Source organism: Salmo trutta, chromosome 14 (assembly GCF_901001165.1).
Source record: "Salmo trutta chromosome 14, fSalTru1.1, whole genome shotgun sequence".
NCBI classification, from domain to species: domain Eukaryota; kingdom Metazoa; phylum Chordata; class Actinopteri; order Salmoniformes; family Salmonidae; genus Salmo; species Salmo trutta.
The window spans coordinates 74,072,616-74,089,119 of NC_042970.1; the positions used below are offsets into that span (position 1 = coordinate 74,072,616).

The window sequence follows — 16,504 nt, forward strand, 5'->3', positions numbered from 1 at the left end:
TCATGCATTTTATTATGATTAACCTGTACTGCTTATCCTTGGTATTCTCTCCTGAGCATGTCATGTGACTAATCGTGCAAACTACCAAAAGCCTGTTGTCTAAATATAGTTCAGTCATAATTGTAGAACTCTGGGATGATCTTGTTGTATATTTCTCAACTAGCTAAGTCTCTATATAACTTTACCCTGAGCAAAAAATACTTACTTTTTTTCTCTCCAATAACACAGATAAGAAACTCGAATTCATTGTTAATGTTATGATACTTATGAGTAAATTCTATATTCATAAATAACTTTTTTTAATGATCCCCAGATTTCAAGCCTTTACATATGACTTTGTAGGTCTTTTGAATTCCCTTAAGTTACAAAAAAAAAAATGTGTACATTAAAATATTATTGTTGATGTATAAAGAAATTGCGATCTCTCATCTCCTTTATTTGATTTATATTATTTATTTAGATGTGTATGTGTACAGTGGTGTGTGTAATGTGGGATCTTGCCTGACTTTTATATTGAATTGTTCTTTTTTGTCAATATATCTTAATACGCGTGCAGAAAATATAGATAAACCAAAAAAGTATTGTTTTTATTTCACAATCCTGGATTTGCCAGGGAAAATGGCCATTTTACTGGTACTCTGTTGCAACTGGGAACTTTCTGATATTGAAGAACATTGTGCCATAGCATGACAGCAGAGCTACATGTATAAGACTGGACCCCTCTAGCTAAGCACCAGTGTTCGATACAGACAGACACATCAGTGACACATAGACAGACATACAGTAGATAGATACTGTAGATATAGAAATATATATTGAGACATAGAAATATATAACATAGATATAGTGATACATATTGTAGATACTATAGATATAGATAGACCCACAGTAGATAGATATACATCTACATTGCTTGTAGTTTGGGGTTTTAGGCTGGGTTTCTGTATAGCACTTTGTGACATCGGCTGATGTAAAAAGGGCTTGATAAATACATTTGTTTTATTGATATACTGGTGCATAGATATAGTGAGACCTAGACACTGAAGCCATGTTCGCTCTATGTGACACGACTCTCCTCTGCTTCCTGTCTTTTAGCCAATCAACTCCTGCTGCTCTAGGCTGTGAGGACCTCCTTAAGCCCATGGACCCACCCCAACTAGACCAGCAGCTCTTGGGGAGATGGCTCTCGTCGCAGGAAGCCTGAGCCACCCTGCATCCCTGGAGGCTCTAGACCAGAGGAGGCGATGGATGAGTACAGGCTACAGGTGGAGTGCCTGGAGCTGCCTCTGCCAGTGGTGATGGAGCCTGGGAATGCCCTCTGTGGATATTCTGTCTTTCGTCTAATCTGGAGAGATAAAAGATTGATCAGTGTGATCAGAGAGAGTACCGATGATCAGAGAGTGGGGGCAGTGAGACAAATGTAGACACTTTTTTCTGTCATCTGTTTTGTAATACAACAATTCTGTGTTTACTGTTTCTTGATGTACTGTATAATTTGTAATAAAAATGAATGATTTATCAAATCAAAATATATATTTTTAAAGGCATAGCGCACGTTTCATAGGATAATATTGTACACTGACGTTATGTAAAGCATCTGACGTCCATGGGTGTTGGCTACAGATACGTACCTGTGAAATTGTGAATGAAATTAGTTCATGCATTTTATTATGATTAACCACTACTACTACTACCAAAGGTCTCTGTTGTCTAGTTTCCTACATTTAGCCTAGTTGATCTGCATATAATTATATATTTTTTTATGATGGACATAATGTAGTTATGAATGCACATTAGGTTACACTAGACTTGAGTCATTTTAATAAATTCAAACAAGGTGTTTTGTGGAAAACAAAGGTTGTAGAATATAAAAATGTTTCTGTATCCTTTTGCTGTTGAACATTGACCATCTGGAGTCAGGTTGTGCAGATCATAGGCTGACGTTATGAGCTCCACGCCTGTATTTCTAATCGGCATGCACAAGAAAATGGCGGTGGCAGAAGTTCAAGTTTGGATAAATTCTCTGAATTGTATAGTATTAGACAGTTGTACTTGTCTTTCTGGCACTAACACTCCCATTTCCCATTTCTTACTAGCACTGATTTAGCTGATATCTGGTTTATTGAGGAAATACCAGCAATGACTGTAATATGTGATTGCTGTATCTACCTTAGTTGACTATACTGACCGTAAGTAACTCTTGATAAGAGCATCTGCTAGCTAACGGACCAACATGTACAATGTAAATAAGAAACACCAAAATGACAAACAACAACAGAAAGGTAGAATGTCATCATACTTGCCCTTTATCTACATTTTCAAATGAGGTGAATGAGATATATTCATCGTTGGTGGCCATTGTGAATAAATATAATTGTACATTTGTTTAAATACAGTTGATATTTTATTTTCTCCCAGATAATACATAACTGTAGCAATACAGACCAAAACAAACACTTAGAAATGAAGAAAAAAACGCTTGAAAATATAAAGTGCATTTCAAACAATTCATCATAATCATGATTAGGATGTGCATAATCTGCCATCGTTAACATATAAAACAGATCTCTATATACCACGGAATTCCTCCATGCAAAGTTTTGAGTAAAATATGCCTGCAAAAAAACCTCACATACAAATAAACAAGAGTTTATTATTCAAAATGTGTATGTATTTTCTCTTCACAGACCAGTTTTGACTAACGTATCTACTCCTGATGTTTCAATGATTATAATACGATAAAGACCACCTTAGCGATCAGGTTGATAACATGGGAAATATGACAAAATGTTATCTGGTTCCCTTTATATTTGAAGGTAGAACTAACAGTCACAGAATAACGCTAAAGAGCCACCCATCTCTGAACAGTTAGAGAATAACGAGAAGTGGAATGATTCATATAACAAGAAGAATATATTGTAAACTACTGCAAACATTCCAGTTATCTACCAAAACAAGAGACAACTGTATATTCAGTAGGGGCCAAATTCAGACTTGAGATAAGTAGTTAACATGGATTTAAGTCAATAAAATCTGGATTTAAGTCCACATTTCTTGACTTAAGTCCAAGTTAAGTGTTCTTATCTCAAGTCTGAATAGGCCACGGCCCTAGGCCTCTTCATTACAACAGCATCCCTAAAATATATCTTGCTATATTAAGTACCTTGACCTGTCGTTACAACAATATATAGCGCTCAGATATGATGATAATAAACTCCATTATAGTATAAAATGAGATATTTATTTTTAATAAACTATGTTAAATTACATGGCATTATGATTATGATATGGAACAATGTTTTATATATATACAGTACCAGTGAAAAGTTTGGACACACCTACTCATTCCAGGGCTTTTCTTTATTTTTACTATTTTCTACACTATAGAATAATAGTGGAGACATCAAAACTATGAAATAACACATATGGAATCATGTAGTAACCAAAAAAGTGTTCAACAAATCAAAATATATTTTATATTTGAGATTCTTTAAAGTAGCCACCCTTTGCGTTGATGACAGCTTTGCACACTCTCGGCATTCTCTCTACCAGCTTCACCTGGAATGCTGGAGGCCAGGTCATCTGATGCAGCACTCCATCACTCTCCTTGGTCAAATAAGCCTTACACAGCCTGTAGGTGTGTTGGGTCATTGTCCTGTTGAAAAACAAATGATACTCCCACTAAGTGCAAACCAGATGGGATGGCGTATCGCTGCAGAATGCTGTGGTAGCCATGCTGGTTAAGTGTGCCTTGAATTTCAAATAAATCACTGACAGTATCACCAGCAAAGCACCCCCACACCATCACACCTCCTCCTCCATGCTTCACGGTGGGAACCACACATGCGGAGATCCTCCATTCACCTACTCTGCGACTCACAAAGACACGGCGGTTGGAACCGAAAATCACAAATTTGGACTCATCAGACCAATGGACATATTTCCACGGGTCTAATGTCCACTGCTCGTGTTTCTTGGCCCAAGCAAGTCTCTTCTTCTTATTTGGGTATTTTGATAGTGGTTTCTTTGCAGGAATTCGACCATGAAGGCCTGATTCACAGAGTCTCCTCTGAACATTTGATGTTGAGATGCAATTTCTGAGGTGCAGTTAACTCTAATGAACTTATCCTCTGCAGCAGAGGTAACTCTGGGTCTTCCTTTCCTGTGGCGGACCTCATGAGAGCCAGTTTATCATAGCGCTTGATGGTTTTTGCGACTGCACTTGAAGAAACTGTCAAAGTTCTTGACATTTTTAGGATTGACTGACCTTCATGTGTTAAAGTAATGATGGACTGTCATTTCTCTTTGCTTATTTGAGCTGTTCTTGCCATAATATGGACATGGTCTTTTACCAAATAGGGCTATCTTCTGTATATCACCCCTACCTTGTCACAACACAACTGATTGGCTCAAACGCATTAAGAAGGAAAGAAATTCCACAAATAAATTTTTAACAAGGCACACCTGTTAATTCATATGCATTCCAGGTGACTACCTCATGATGCTGGCTAAGAGAACACCAAGAGAGTGCAAAGCTGTCATCAAGATAAAGGGTGGTTACTTTGAATAATCTCAAATATAAAATATATTTTGATTTGTTTAACACTTTTTTGGTTACTACATGATTGCATATGTGTTATTTCATCATTTTGATGTCTTCACTATTATTCTACAATGTAGAAAATAGTAAAAATAAAGAAAAACCCTGGAATGGGTAGGTGTGTCCAAACATTTGACTGGTGCTGTAGATATACACACACCATAAGGGGGCGGTATGGTGCAAGTTATAGGCTACAGTCAGAAAGTCACCTGAAAAGTAGCCAAGTAATGTAGTACATAAAAGCTTGCATATCGTCACAAAATATTCTACCAGACTAATTCCAACATCTGATATTCTTCATCCGCTAACAAACATTTGCCAATCATTCGCATAAAGATTATGGGTGTTACATGTTTGATAGAGAAGATACATGAGAGAGCGAGCGAGAGAGAGAAAGAGAGAGAGAGATCATAATTTCACCATTGAAATAATGCACAGTGTATTATCTTAACACACATACAGTTGTAGTGCTCAACTTACAGTGAATCCTACTGTGGTGAGTGAAACATGGATAGTCATATTATTATTTCACAACACAGACTAGCCTGGTCCCAGATCTGTTTGTGATTTTGCCTACTCCATTGCCATTGTTTGGCATGACAATTCCATACAGAGTTGGCAAGAAACAGACTGGCACCCAGACTAAAAAATGACAGTTAAAATCTCAGATACCTGACACCAGAATTAGGAAGGAATCCAATTTGAAAATAAGGTTAATAGAAAAACAGATGGATAAAAGATAACAGCAACAGCAAGTGAACATTTGACATCAAATAATGAAAAACCTTAACCATCCATAAAGCCCTTAATATGCATTTTACATCTATTAAATATGCTACATCCATTTTCACCTGCTTTTTCTTCTTCGCCTTTTTGGTTCAAAACAAAACATGATTAGTGACAATTAGAACGTAGGAATAGTAGAGCCATAGAATAAATACTTCAGTATAACAATAAGTCTTTTTCAAGTCTTTACAGATATTTACAGTAATCTCCTTACTGTAGCTGTGCAGTCAGGATCAAGTAACAGATAATTTTATTCACAACTAAATACAATTATTCTAGTGTATCAATGTTATTCAAGTTTGGATTCTGTTCATTTCTATATAGTTTCTGGCTTACTGAACCCATCCCTGAACTGACACACACACATTGGGGCACGCACACACTCACACGGCCCAAATAATCCACCACAGGGGTATGGGATTTAAATCCATGAATATCAACTCCGCTTACACCAGTGCGTGTGTGTGTGTGTGTGTGGGCTGCAGTACTAGTCCTGTTCTGCAGAGATAAGCGCTCTGAGCTTCAGAACTGTCAGAGGAGCTTTACTCTTCTTTACCAAGGCACCAAATGCACCCTATTCCCTATATAGTGCACTACCACAGGGGCTCTGATCAAAAGTAGTGCACTTTATAGGGAATATGATGCCATTTCGGACGCAATCTATGACACACAAATGTGCCAGAGCCTTCAAGATTCACCCAGAACTAACTCAAGGTTGTTTCATTTCATCCTTCACTTACAGACATTCACTGGCAGCATGCTATGCTAATCTGGCTATGCTAATCAACTGAGGACTTCAGTGGGTGTAGTGTTGGACCATCATTCTTTGTCATGGGCCTTACAGTAGTAACAGAAAACTACAGTAGTCATTGGTCCTGTGTGGCTCAGTCAAGGGCTGTGGGTTCAATTCCCACTGGGGTTACCCATCTGAAAAATGTATCCATGCATGACTGTAAGTCGCTTTGGATGAAAGTGTCTTTCTAAAGATAAAATCTAGTGGCCGCGTCATTGTCTTTTACAGTAGTCATTTTGTCATTTACTTTCCAAAGACAAATCTACAGTGGCCGATTGGATTTTGTGTTTTGTTGTTGTTGCTGTCAAGGTTGTAATGGTTTGATTGTGCCTCAGCATACTCTCTGCTTGTGATGATGTTTATTTTAGTGAATTACAGAAACAGAAGTGATTGGTCGTTTAGTCGAGATAGAAAAACCGAGTAAGTAACTGGATTTGGTGTTTCACAGTATTCAGCATGTTTTGATCAGTAAAGCACTTTTCACTCCTTTTTATTCTAGAAACACACAAACTGTACCACATGACATGCATTCATTTCACATACATACATACAGATCTGTTATAGATATCTAATAGTTCATAAAGTGGAGCGTTGTCTTAATACATACTAACTGTATAATAGAAAATGGCCGTAAAAGCACCTTTACAATAGTTCTGCTCACTCATGGTTACAGATCAGTCAATACCATGTTGATATTCTCTTCTAGAACTGGAATGTTCCCTTAAGTGCTTGACATTGTGGAATTCTAGAACTTCTAGAACTCTGAAAAGGCATCTCATTTCTCAATGCCCTCCTCTCTAAACTCCCTTCAGATAGAAGGGTTACAATTTGGGGGGGTTGCTACCTGTGTTCGCCTTATCAGGCTGAGGAACAGAGTTAGCTGGACTTTGGGCCACTGTGGTGCCACCGCCAACCATCCGGACTCCGAGTCCAGACGAAGCCTCAGACTTTCCTGCCGAGGCACCTTGCTTCTCCTCACCCGGCTTGGGCATGTCTTTCAGCTCCTTCCCCTTGGGTCCCTCCTGGGACTGGGACACCATTGACCCCTTTATAGGCCCCAGGACCAATTTAGCAGCACTGGTCAGCTGGGTGACGAAGCTGGTCTTGTCGCCGGGGGAAACAGGCCTGGACCTGCCTGGACAGAAGGAGGGTGCACAGAGCGAGGGGGTGACGCCTGTGGGGGAGGGGGAGGGGGATGGAGAGTGTTCTTCCACTACCTCCAGCCGACATTTATCCTCCCAGTCCAGGGTCCCTCGGTAGCAGTTGACAGGCCCCAGGCCCTGCCTCACCTTGCCCAGGGAGAGGGGTTGTCCGTGGGGTGGGACAGCCGGAGCCAGGGCCCTGGCTGGAGGTTTGGGGCTTTGGGGGCTTCTCAACCCCAGTTCTGAAGTTCTTGGAGAGCCATTGTTCTCGGCTCCATTCTTTCTCAGGCTCTCTCCTACTATTCCTGATGGTTTACTACTAGCCTTGAACATACCTGTAGACCCTAACGTTATTGATGATCCACCCATACCCATGCCTCTGTCTGGACTAGTGCCTCTCCCTAGAGGGCCCCCACAGGGCATGCTGGGCCTTGGAGGAGGATGAGGACACACCTTGTTGTCTCCATTTAGCTTTGGTTCCGTTCTGTACTCTCCGTAATTCTCCTGGGAGTCTTGGCTGAGAGGGCTTGTACTCACGGCCGTTCGGAGGCTCTGTTGCTTGATAGACATGTTTGTCTGACGCTGGCTCTTCTCTGCTCCTTCTGGATGGCCCCTAAAGATACCTGGTGACCCAGTGGGAGTAATGGGACTTGTAGTTTTGGGACTTGTAGTTTTGATGGACTCCAGATTTGGCGATTGGCTGGATTGGGCTCTGTATGTGGGGCTACTCTGAGGGCTAAAGGTATGCTCACTAGTTGAGGGTTTTCTAGCTATTGATTGGTGATTATCTGTTGTGGCTCCTCCTCCTCGGTTAGGTGACCTCTCTGGGACGGTTGTTGTCCTGTTGCTATAAGCCATAATGATCTCTCCCACCCTCTCCCTCGATCTTTCTCTTTCCCTCTCTCTCTTCCTCTCTCTCTCTCTTTCCCTCTCCCTACCAGCCAGCAGTGTATCCCTACTCAGCGGCGACTCCTGCCTCCCTAACTTCCTCATCGGCTTGAGCACCCCCGTCTCGGGTGTCGTGGTAGTTGCCCCTGTAGATGAACCCTGGGAGCCCGGGGCGGAGGGCAGCAGTGGGGGATTCGGAGGTGGTAGATTCTCCCCTTCCGTCTCCAACAAACTCTGGAGCCCCAGCTCGCAACAGTGGAACTGGTCCTTGCGGTACAAGTCAGAGTGCTGGACCTAGGATAGGATAAACTTTTATTTAGGGGGAAATTGTCTTAGACACATAGTGATGCTGTATACAGTAGGTCTACTAAAAAAGGCTCAAGTTCTTTTAATTCCCAATGTGTTGTTTTAACTGTATTTAAATGTCTTCCCCGTGTATACCTAAACTAATAAATTAGATGAAAAAACTAAATCAACACTATACTGTACATTACAAACTGGACACATTCATAATACACACATAGCACACATTACCTATGTGTCAAACCTCTAATACACATCTCAGACCGCCACATTCACAATACCTCCAGGCTGTGTTTCCTCAGAGGCCCTCCCACCCCACCACTCGACGACTGGGAATGAGACAGCGGCGAGGTGAGCTTCTCTGCCGACTGGACCCTCTTGAGGAGTGGGGAACGGGGCGGCTCGGCGGACTTGGGCCTGGGGCGCACCACGGGTGGTGATGAGTGGAGCTTTGCCCCGGCAGGGAAAGTCTGGGTGGTGTTGGAGCTACCGATGGTGTGGCCCGGGAGTGGGGGAGGGGAGGACTGGGTGGGGGATGGTGTGTGGGCTAAGGGGGAGAGGGGGATGTTGCCGGCGGACTTGCAGCGGGCCGAGCGGTACTGGCGGTGGAGCTTGGGGGAGAGGCCGTGCAGGGAGCTGGGGCGCATGTGCTGGGAGGCGGCAGGGGAGTTGGGGGTGCTGGAGGCAGGAGAGCTGCTCTGAGAGGACACACCTAAGGGGAGAGGAAAGAGAAAGACAATAGAGAGGTTACAGTGAAGATAAAGAGAAAAAAGAGAGCAGTAGAGAAAGAGAGACAAGAAGAGAGAAGATAGATAGAAAAGAGAAAGGTGAGAGAGGAAGAGGGAAAAACATTCTTCAGTTACAGAGTAATAATCAGTTCAGCCACAACTGGGATTACAATGTTTGATTCAGCTTGCCTGGTGCAATGGAACCAAAACTGGTTCCCAAACTCTGTCCATCTGACACCCATCTGACAATCTCAAACACTCTATTTACTTCAAAGAAAACAAATACTATTTGGAACCCTGAGGGGTATAATAAAAAGCGGGATCAATGAGTTAGCCAGCTAACTTCCATAAACAACCAGATATAACTATTGATTTTCTTGTTCATTAAGAAAGCTAAACTTAGATATATGTTTTTGGTTGTTGAGTCAATTAGACCACGCACATTTCAAGCTTATCTTTCAAATAAATGTATTTCAGAATAGTTAGGCAAGTTAGCCGGCCAACTCATTGATGCTGCTTTGTAGTATACCCCTCAGGTCTGTTACTCACCCAGGTAGGAGGACTCAGGTGTGGACCTGTATCCCTGCTGTGTAGGGGAGCGGGCTGACAGGTTGTGGGAGGGAGAACCTGGTAGACTGTCACTGGACGACAGAGAGCGGTTCAGAGAGGACAGGCTGCGGCTGGTGTGGAGCAGGTTAGACTGTTTAGTGATCTTCCTGAACAGGGAGCTATGCTTCTTACTGTAGGAAGGAGAGAGGGAGGAGGGGGACAGAGGGATAGGGGATGGAGTATGAGAGGGTAGTAGAGAATCGTTTTCATAAAAATAAAAAATGTTTCGCAATGTATAACATGGAGAGATACTGAAACGTATTAGCAGACTGCTAAATAAATACATGTAACTGTTCTTCTCCATGTTGCAGCATACATGATAACAGCTACTGTAAATGAGAGTGCCATACTACAGTACCTCTCTTGTCCCTCTTTGCCGATGGGCCTCTTATTGCGTCGGGCCATCTTGCACTTGTAGTTGGACTTGCGTGCCGGACCCACCTTGATGGAGGTGTTTTCAAACGGTGTGGTGGTCACTGTCACCTTGTTGCCACTCTGCAGGGGCACACAGAATGATGATGAGCCATGTCTATGTGACTGACTGGGGTTTGATGACAGGTTTTCTGCATGCCACAAGTCTAGGTTAGTGTGCTGAGCTAAAGCCTGGGCACTAGCTCAGGGAGCTAACGCTAGTATGCAGGCAAGTTACTCATCACATGAGCATGGTCACAGAACAACTTCCTTCACATCTACATTGACGAATAACACCCTTATTCATAGATTAAGAGACCAACACAGCGCATGGATGTTACGCAAACCTACGAATATCAACAAAGTCTATTGTAGAACCCAGTCTCTTCTTCCATCATACCTTTAGAATGAGTTCCACCACTTCCGTGTGGACCAATCCGTGGACAGACTCCCCATTCACATGGGTGATGAGGTCACCAGCACACAGTCCTGCTTCCTGGGCGGGGCCTCCATCCTCCACGTGCTGCCATTGGACGAGGATACATTGTCAATCAATAAATAGGATAGTGTACCCCTTTCAAGTTAATTAATTAATCAATCCACCCCTCCCCCTTCTCCTCTCCCTCTCCTCACCCAGATGATGTGATGGACACTGTAAACATCCGTATCTCCCATGTAGACCCGTATCGCCCTGAGGGTAAATCCGTACTTCTTCCCTGAGCGGTGGATGGTGATGGGAGAGCGCAGCACGCTGACGGCGGGGGCCGGACAGTAGTCACGGCTGGGTGACGAGTCCCGGGAGGAGGGGTTGGAGGACAGGGAGCGGGGGGACATGGGGCTGGCCAAGGGGGAGCTGTGACTGTGGACGTACTGGTCTACTGTGGTGGGGGGGAGAATGTTAGGGAGAGGAGTAATGGGAAAGGGGAAAATGAAGGGATGACAAATTGGGAGAGAATGGAATAGTGATTGTAGGTAAGAAAAAGAGTAAGAAAGATTTTAGACATAGAGATACACATATTACAGTGTACTATTTCATCATGTGGTTTGAAGCATGCTGTGTAAACTCAGCATTAGAGTAACATCCCAGCTCACAGCACCCTCTAGTGGCAGGAGGCCATAGTGATTCATTGACTTCCTGATTAAATGTATTTGATTATTAAAATATAAAGCTATTCAAGCCAGAGACAACACATAAAAATTCAACATAGTTACCTGCAGGTATGATGACAGACAGGGCTGTGGCCGAGGCTGACTTGATAACCTTGTTGCCAGGCCGTGAGTTCCTCTTCTCCCCTGTGTCTCCTGACATCTGCTGGTGTCTCGCCCTGCGGAGGACCAGGTCATTCGTGGCCCGGGGACCCAGGGGGTCATACACAGGCCCTGCCCCCAGCTCCCTATAGGCTGATGTAGGTCCAGGAGTAGTGGAGGGGGTGGGCGTGGCTCCCAGAGTCTCGCCTGGCCTTGGTGGTTTCTCTGTTGGCGGAAAAACATATTACTCTCCAGTCTCAAGTACATTGTTGGAATTTAGCTGGCGTCCTCTCTTGGCTTTCTTACAATCTACACATCATCACTTTCTACTGACTTTTCAATTGTCACCTCACCTGATAAAATCACCAGTTTGTCAGGTGACAATACAAGTGAAACAAACCTCCACCACCCCGTAATCTCTCTCTCTCTCCCTCTCTCTCTCTCCCTCTCCCTCTCTCTCTCTCTCTCTCTCTCTCTCTCTCCCTCACCTTCTACATGTTCCTCCTTTGGGTCGGGGGTGGTGCTAGGGGTGGAGGGGGGTGTGGAGGGGACGGAGGCCACCTCCAGTGAAGTCCCCCTAGCCTTGACAGGGGGCTGGCGTGTCAGGGGGTCTGGGTTGTCCTCCTGCTGTGAGGCGAAGCGATGCGTGTCCATGAGGGCAGAGAAACGGCGCCGGGCCCCGAGTGGAGGGCTGGAGTCACCGTCCATGTAGAGGGACTCAGAACCGGACAGACGCTTCCTTTGAGGGGGCAGGAGAAGAGGAGAGGCTATTATTCCCAATGCTAAGGGACTTTTATTTTGAAAACTTCTTTAAACTGATGTTGAATCAATGTGTTGTGAATGTTGGTATAAAGGTGTCATGACTTGTGTACATTTCATGAATGCCTATGTATACCCCCTTAAAGTTAGTGTTAACATCTCTCCGTTTGGATGATTTAATGGCTGCTACCACCGTCTTAGGTTCTGACACTTCTCCAATACAGGAGCTCAGCGTGAGAGCTCACACAATCACACTCACTAGAGTCAATTATAGACCGTGGATCTCACTTCTATAAACCAACCTGTGTATGAAACTCAGACATGAACCCCCCCCCCCCCCCCCTCAACCCACCACACTCACATCTCAGGTGATCCGGTCCTCCAGCTCTTGTCCCTGATAGGGAAGCTTCCCAGACTCTCTCTCTTCCCCTTGTTGTCCTCCCGGGAGCCCTTGTGTTCCCGTCGAGTCACTGAGGGGGCCTTCTGCTCCAACTGGGACAGGTGCTCCATGCTGCTATACACCTGCAGAGGGGCCATGGAGAGAAAATCCAAATCTGAGCCACACTGCTGATTCTAGGTCAGCACTCCTACTCTGAAACACTTTATGAATACATGGCCTGAACATAAAGGAAGCAAGTTGGTTAAAACACTCATCCTCACTACCCTTAGCCTTAAGCCAAACATAGAACATGATAGTCAGTTACATACTGTAGATAGAAAGATCGCGGAGCTAATTAACTTACAACTGCATTTAAATAAGGATAGGATAGAGTCAACTACTTTACATGTAATACAAAGTAGGTGGGTGCTTCAGCTAATACGTACAACAACACGCACACAGACACACACACACACACACACACACACACTCGCACACACACACGGCAAGGTCTCGTAAATGAGCTGTGACTATGCTGGTGTGTGTGGGAGACCAGCTTAACAACAAGAACAGTGCTTTAAAACAAGGCTAAAGAGTATTCAGCACCATGGTAACTGAAGCAGTGGCCATAACATGAGCTGTACTGTGATATGTACATTGGCTTCTATATCTAAACTACTGTAATAAATCCAATCACATTTTACTACAGTTGTAGACTAACAGGGAAATGCTTACTTACGGGTCTTTTTCCAACAATGCAGTTCAAGATAAAGATACAAAATAATATAAAAAATGTAAATAGTGACATGAGGAATAAATACAGTGAATAACGAATAACAATAATGAGTCAAAATAACATGTCTATATACAGGGAGTAGCAGCAGCGAGTCAATGTGCAGGAGTATGAGGTAACTGAGGTAGCTATGTACATATAGGTAGGGGTAAAGTGACTAGGTAACAGGATAGATAATAGACAATAGCAGCAGCGTATGGGTAAAAGTGTGTGTGTGTGTGTATGTGTAAATGTGTGTGTGGCATCAGTATGCATGTGTGTGCATCTTATGAGTGTGTGGGTGTACAGTATGTAGTAATGTGTGTGTGTGTGTGTGAGTGAGCGTATGTGTGTATGTGTAAATGTGTGTGTGTGGCGTCAGTATGTATGTGTGTGCATCTTATGAGTGTGTGGGTGTACAGTATGTGTAATGTGTGTGTATGTGTGTGTGTGTATGTGTGTGGTGGGGTGTCAGTTTAAGTCAGTGGAGGCTCCTCAGAGGAGGGGGAGGACCATCCTCCTCAGTGAATTTCTGAAAAATAAAAATAGTGACATATCTAAAAAGTTAAACTAAATATAAAAAATTAGACTAAATATATATTTACATCACCAAATAATTGATTAAAACACACTGTTCTGCAATAAAGTTCTACAGTAGCCTCAACAGCACTCTTAGGATAGCACTATGGTGTAGGCGGAGGACAGCTAGTTTCCGTCCTCCTCTGGGTACATTGACTTCAATAAAAAACCTAGAAATCTCATGGTTCTCACCCCCTTCCATAGACTTACACAGTAATTATGACAACTTACGGAGGATATCCTACAACCTATCAGAGCTCTTGCAGCATGAACTGACATGGTGTGCACCAAATCAAAGGATCAGAGAATGAATCTAGTACTGAAAGCAGAAGCTACAGCTACCTAGCACTTCGGTGCATAAAATGTGGTGATTAGTTGACTCAAAGAGAGAGAAAGACAATAGTTGAACAGCAATGATAGTTTAACCTACTCAAACACCTGGCTCAAACAGAAAAGGATGCTATGTTAGCTAGCTGGCTATGGCTAGCCAACACTGGAACTCTTCCAAGTCAAGGTAAGCTTTTTGTTTTATGAAGTTATTGCCACCAGGGCCCACCGGTGTAACTGCTAACTGCTTGCTGACCATACGCTGTGCTGCATGATTGTAGTAGGTTTATATTAACGCGTTAGTTCTAGTAGCTATGTTGACCATGATGTTAGCTAATATGGTGACAATGATGAAGGCTGTGTGTAGCAGTTAGCGGTTATGATATTAAGGTTTGGCTTGGAAAGGTTTTTTCACCTGATCACAGACAGCTTATGTGTTATGCACTTTGTCCACAAGCGAAGGGAAAAGGTGAGAGGAGGAGAGCGAGTAGATGCGAGAAGGAATTAACAAGCAAAGTGATCATGCTGTTTGTATGTGGCTGCTATGAAAGTGAACTGTGTTTGCGTGTGATCAGGGGTGTATTCATTCTACCAATTCTGTTGAAAAACCTTTCTAAAACAGAACGAAATGGAATAAACATACCTTTATTTGACCAATAGAAACTCTTGTTTGCAACTGATGGACTAATGATTACACTCTAAATAAGCTAGATGCAGGCAAGAGTGAGCAAGGCGGTATTGAATGTGTAACTGTCTGTCAACTTGATTACTCACATTTTTCTCTCGACCTGTGTACCTACGTTGTAAACTTTCATTCATAGGCTAGGTTGTAGCAACCTCATGATGGTTATAGAGAAAATGTGAGTATCATGTAGTAGCCTAAACCTATCGATGATACATTGAGCTGGTTGAATGGAATATGAATGACAGTCATCCAATATGCTGTAATAGAAATAAGGCCATGCCTCATCTTAAATGGCACTGACCGCCACTGGTGTAAATATCTGTGAGTCTGTGTGTAGAGTCCAGTGTGTGTGCATAGAGTCAGTGCAAGAGATGGTCAATGCAGGTAGTCCGGGTATCCATTTGATGAGCTATTTAGCAGACTTGTTTAGCAGTCTTATGGCTTGGGGGTAGAAGCTGTTCAGGGTCTTGTTGGTTCCTGACTTGGCGCCTCGGTACCGCTTGTGCGGTAGCAGAGAGAACAGTCTATGACCATCTATGACTGGCTGGAGTCTTTGACAATTTTTTGGGCCTTCCTCTAACACCACCTATATAGAGGTCCTGGATGGCAGCGAGCACTGGGTCGTACTCACCACCCTCTGTAGCCCTGCAGTTGCCGTACCAAGTGGTGATGCAGCCACCTGCATCACCACTTGTGCTCTCTGTGTGTGTGTGTGTGTGTGTGTGTGTGTGTGTGTGTACATGCGTCCGTGTGTATGCTTTGAAACCAGCAGGCAGTGTTCTAGACCCTAATCAGGTCTCTCCATCAATGTACGGCTACTGTAATAGAGCCCTTAGCCCTCTTTATACAAGAGACCCTTCACACCCACACACACACACACACACACACACACACACACACACACACACACACACACATGCAAACAGCCCTACTCATTCCCACAAGAGACCCTTCATTAGTCCCCGCCCATACAGGAGAACAGAGAGGAGGAGGAAGGGACAGGTGAAGGACAAAAGGGCAGCAGAGAGAGAGATAATATAGAAGGAAAGATGGCGTAATGACAGAATGACCGGATAATAGGGATTCAAACTATGAGGTGGACAAACAGAGGGATGAAGAGAGAGGAAAACAAGTGAGGGAGAGAGAGAGAGAGATAGAGCCAGGATGAAAAATGTGATGGGATAGCTAGAAGACACCGTTAGGTAAGGGGAGATGAAGAGAGAAAATGACCTTGCTGATGCGAGGGCAGCCAGAGGAGTGTGTGTGGCACGTGTGTGTGTGCAGGGTTGGGTAGGTTCCTATTTAAATGTAATCCACTACAGTTACTAGTTACCTAGAGTGGAAGGTAGCCTAACCGTTAGAGCGTTTGGCCGGTAACTGAAAGATCACTGGTTCGAAGAGCCGACAAGGTGAGACATTGGTTGTTGGCCCTTGAACTTAACTTTAATTTGCTCCAGTGGAGCCGTACTACTATGGCTGACCCTGTAAAACAATA

General features: G+C 43.5%; 1 protein-coding gene across 3 annotated transcripts in view; it reads right to left on the reverse strand.

The window, feature by feature from the left end:
* Window positions 1-6,638: 6,638 nt before the first annotated feature.
* Window positions 6,639-16,504, reverse strand: part of LOC115147375 (microtubule-associated serine/threonine-protein kinase 1) — a 95,636-nt gene continuing 85,770 nt past the window's right edge. For all 3 annotated transcript variants that reach the window (XM_029689594.1, XM_029689595.1, XM_029689596.1), the window contains 9 exons: window positions 12,629-12,789; window positions 11,997-12,247; window positions 11,473-11,733; window positions 10,894-11,138; window positions 10,661-10,783; window positions 10,208-10,344; window positions 9,790-9,980; window positions 8,794-9,224; window positions 6,639-8,503 (listed from right to left, as the gene is read on the reverse strand). In XM_029689594.1, coding sequence (XP_029545454.1) covers window positions 7,001-8,503; window positions 8,794-9,224; window positions 9,790-9,980; window positions 10,208-10,344; window positions 10,661-10,783; window positions 10,894-11,138; window positions 11,473-11,733; window positions 11,997-12,247; window positions 12,629-12,789 — 3,303 coding nt within the window. In that variant the 3' untranslated portion in view covers window positions 6,639-7,000. The remainder of the gene's footprint in view (window positions 8,504-8,793; window positions 9,225-9,789; window positions 9,981-10,207; window positions 10,345-10,660; window positions 10,784-10,893; window positions 11,139-11,472; window positions 11,734-11,996; window positions 12,248-12,628; window positions 12,790-16,504) is intronic.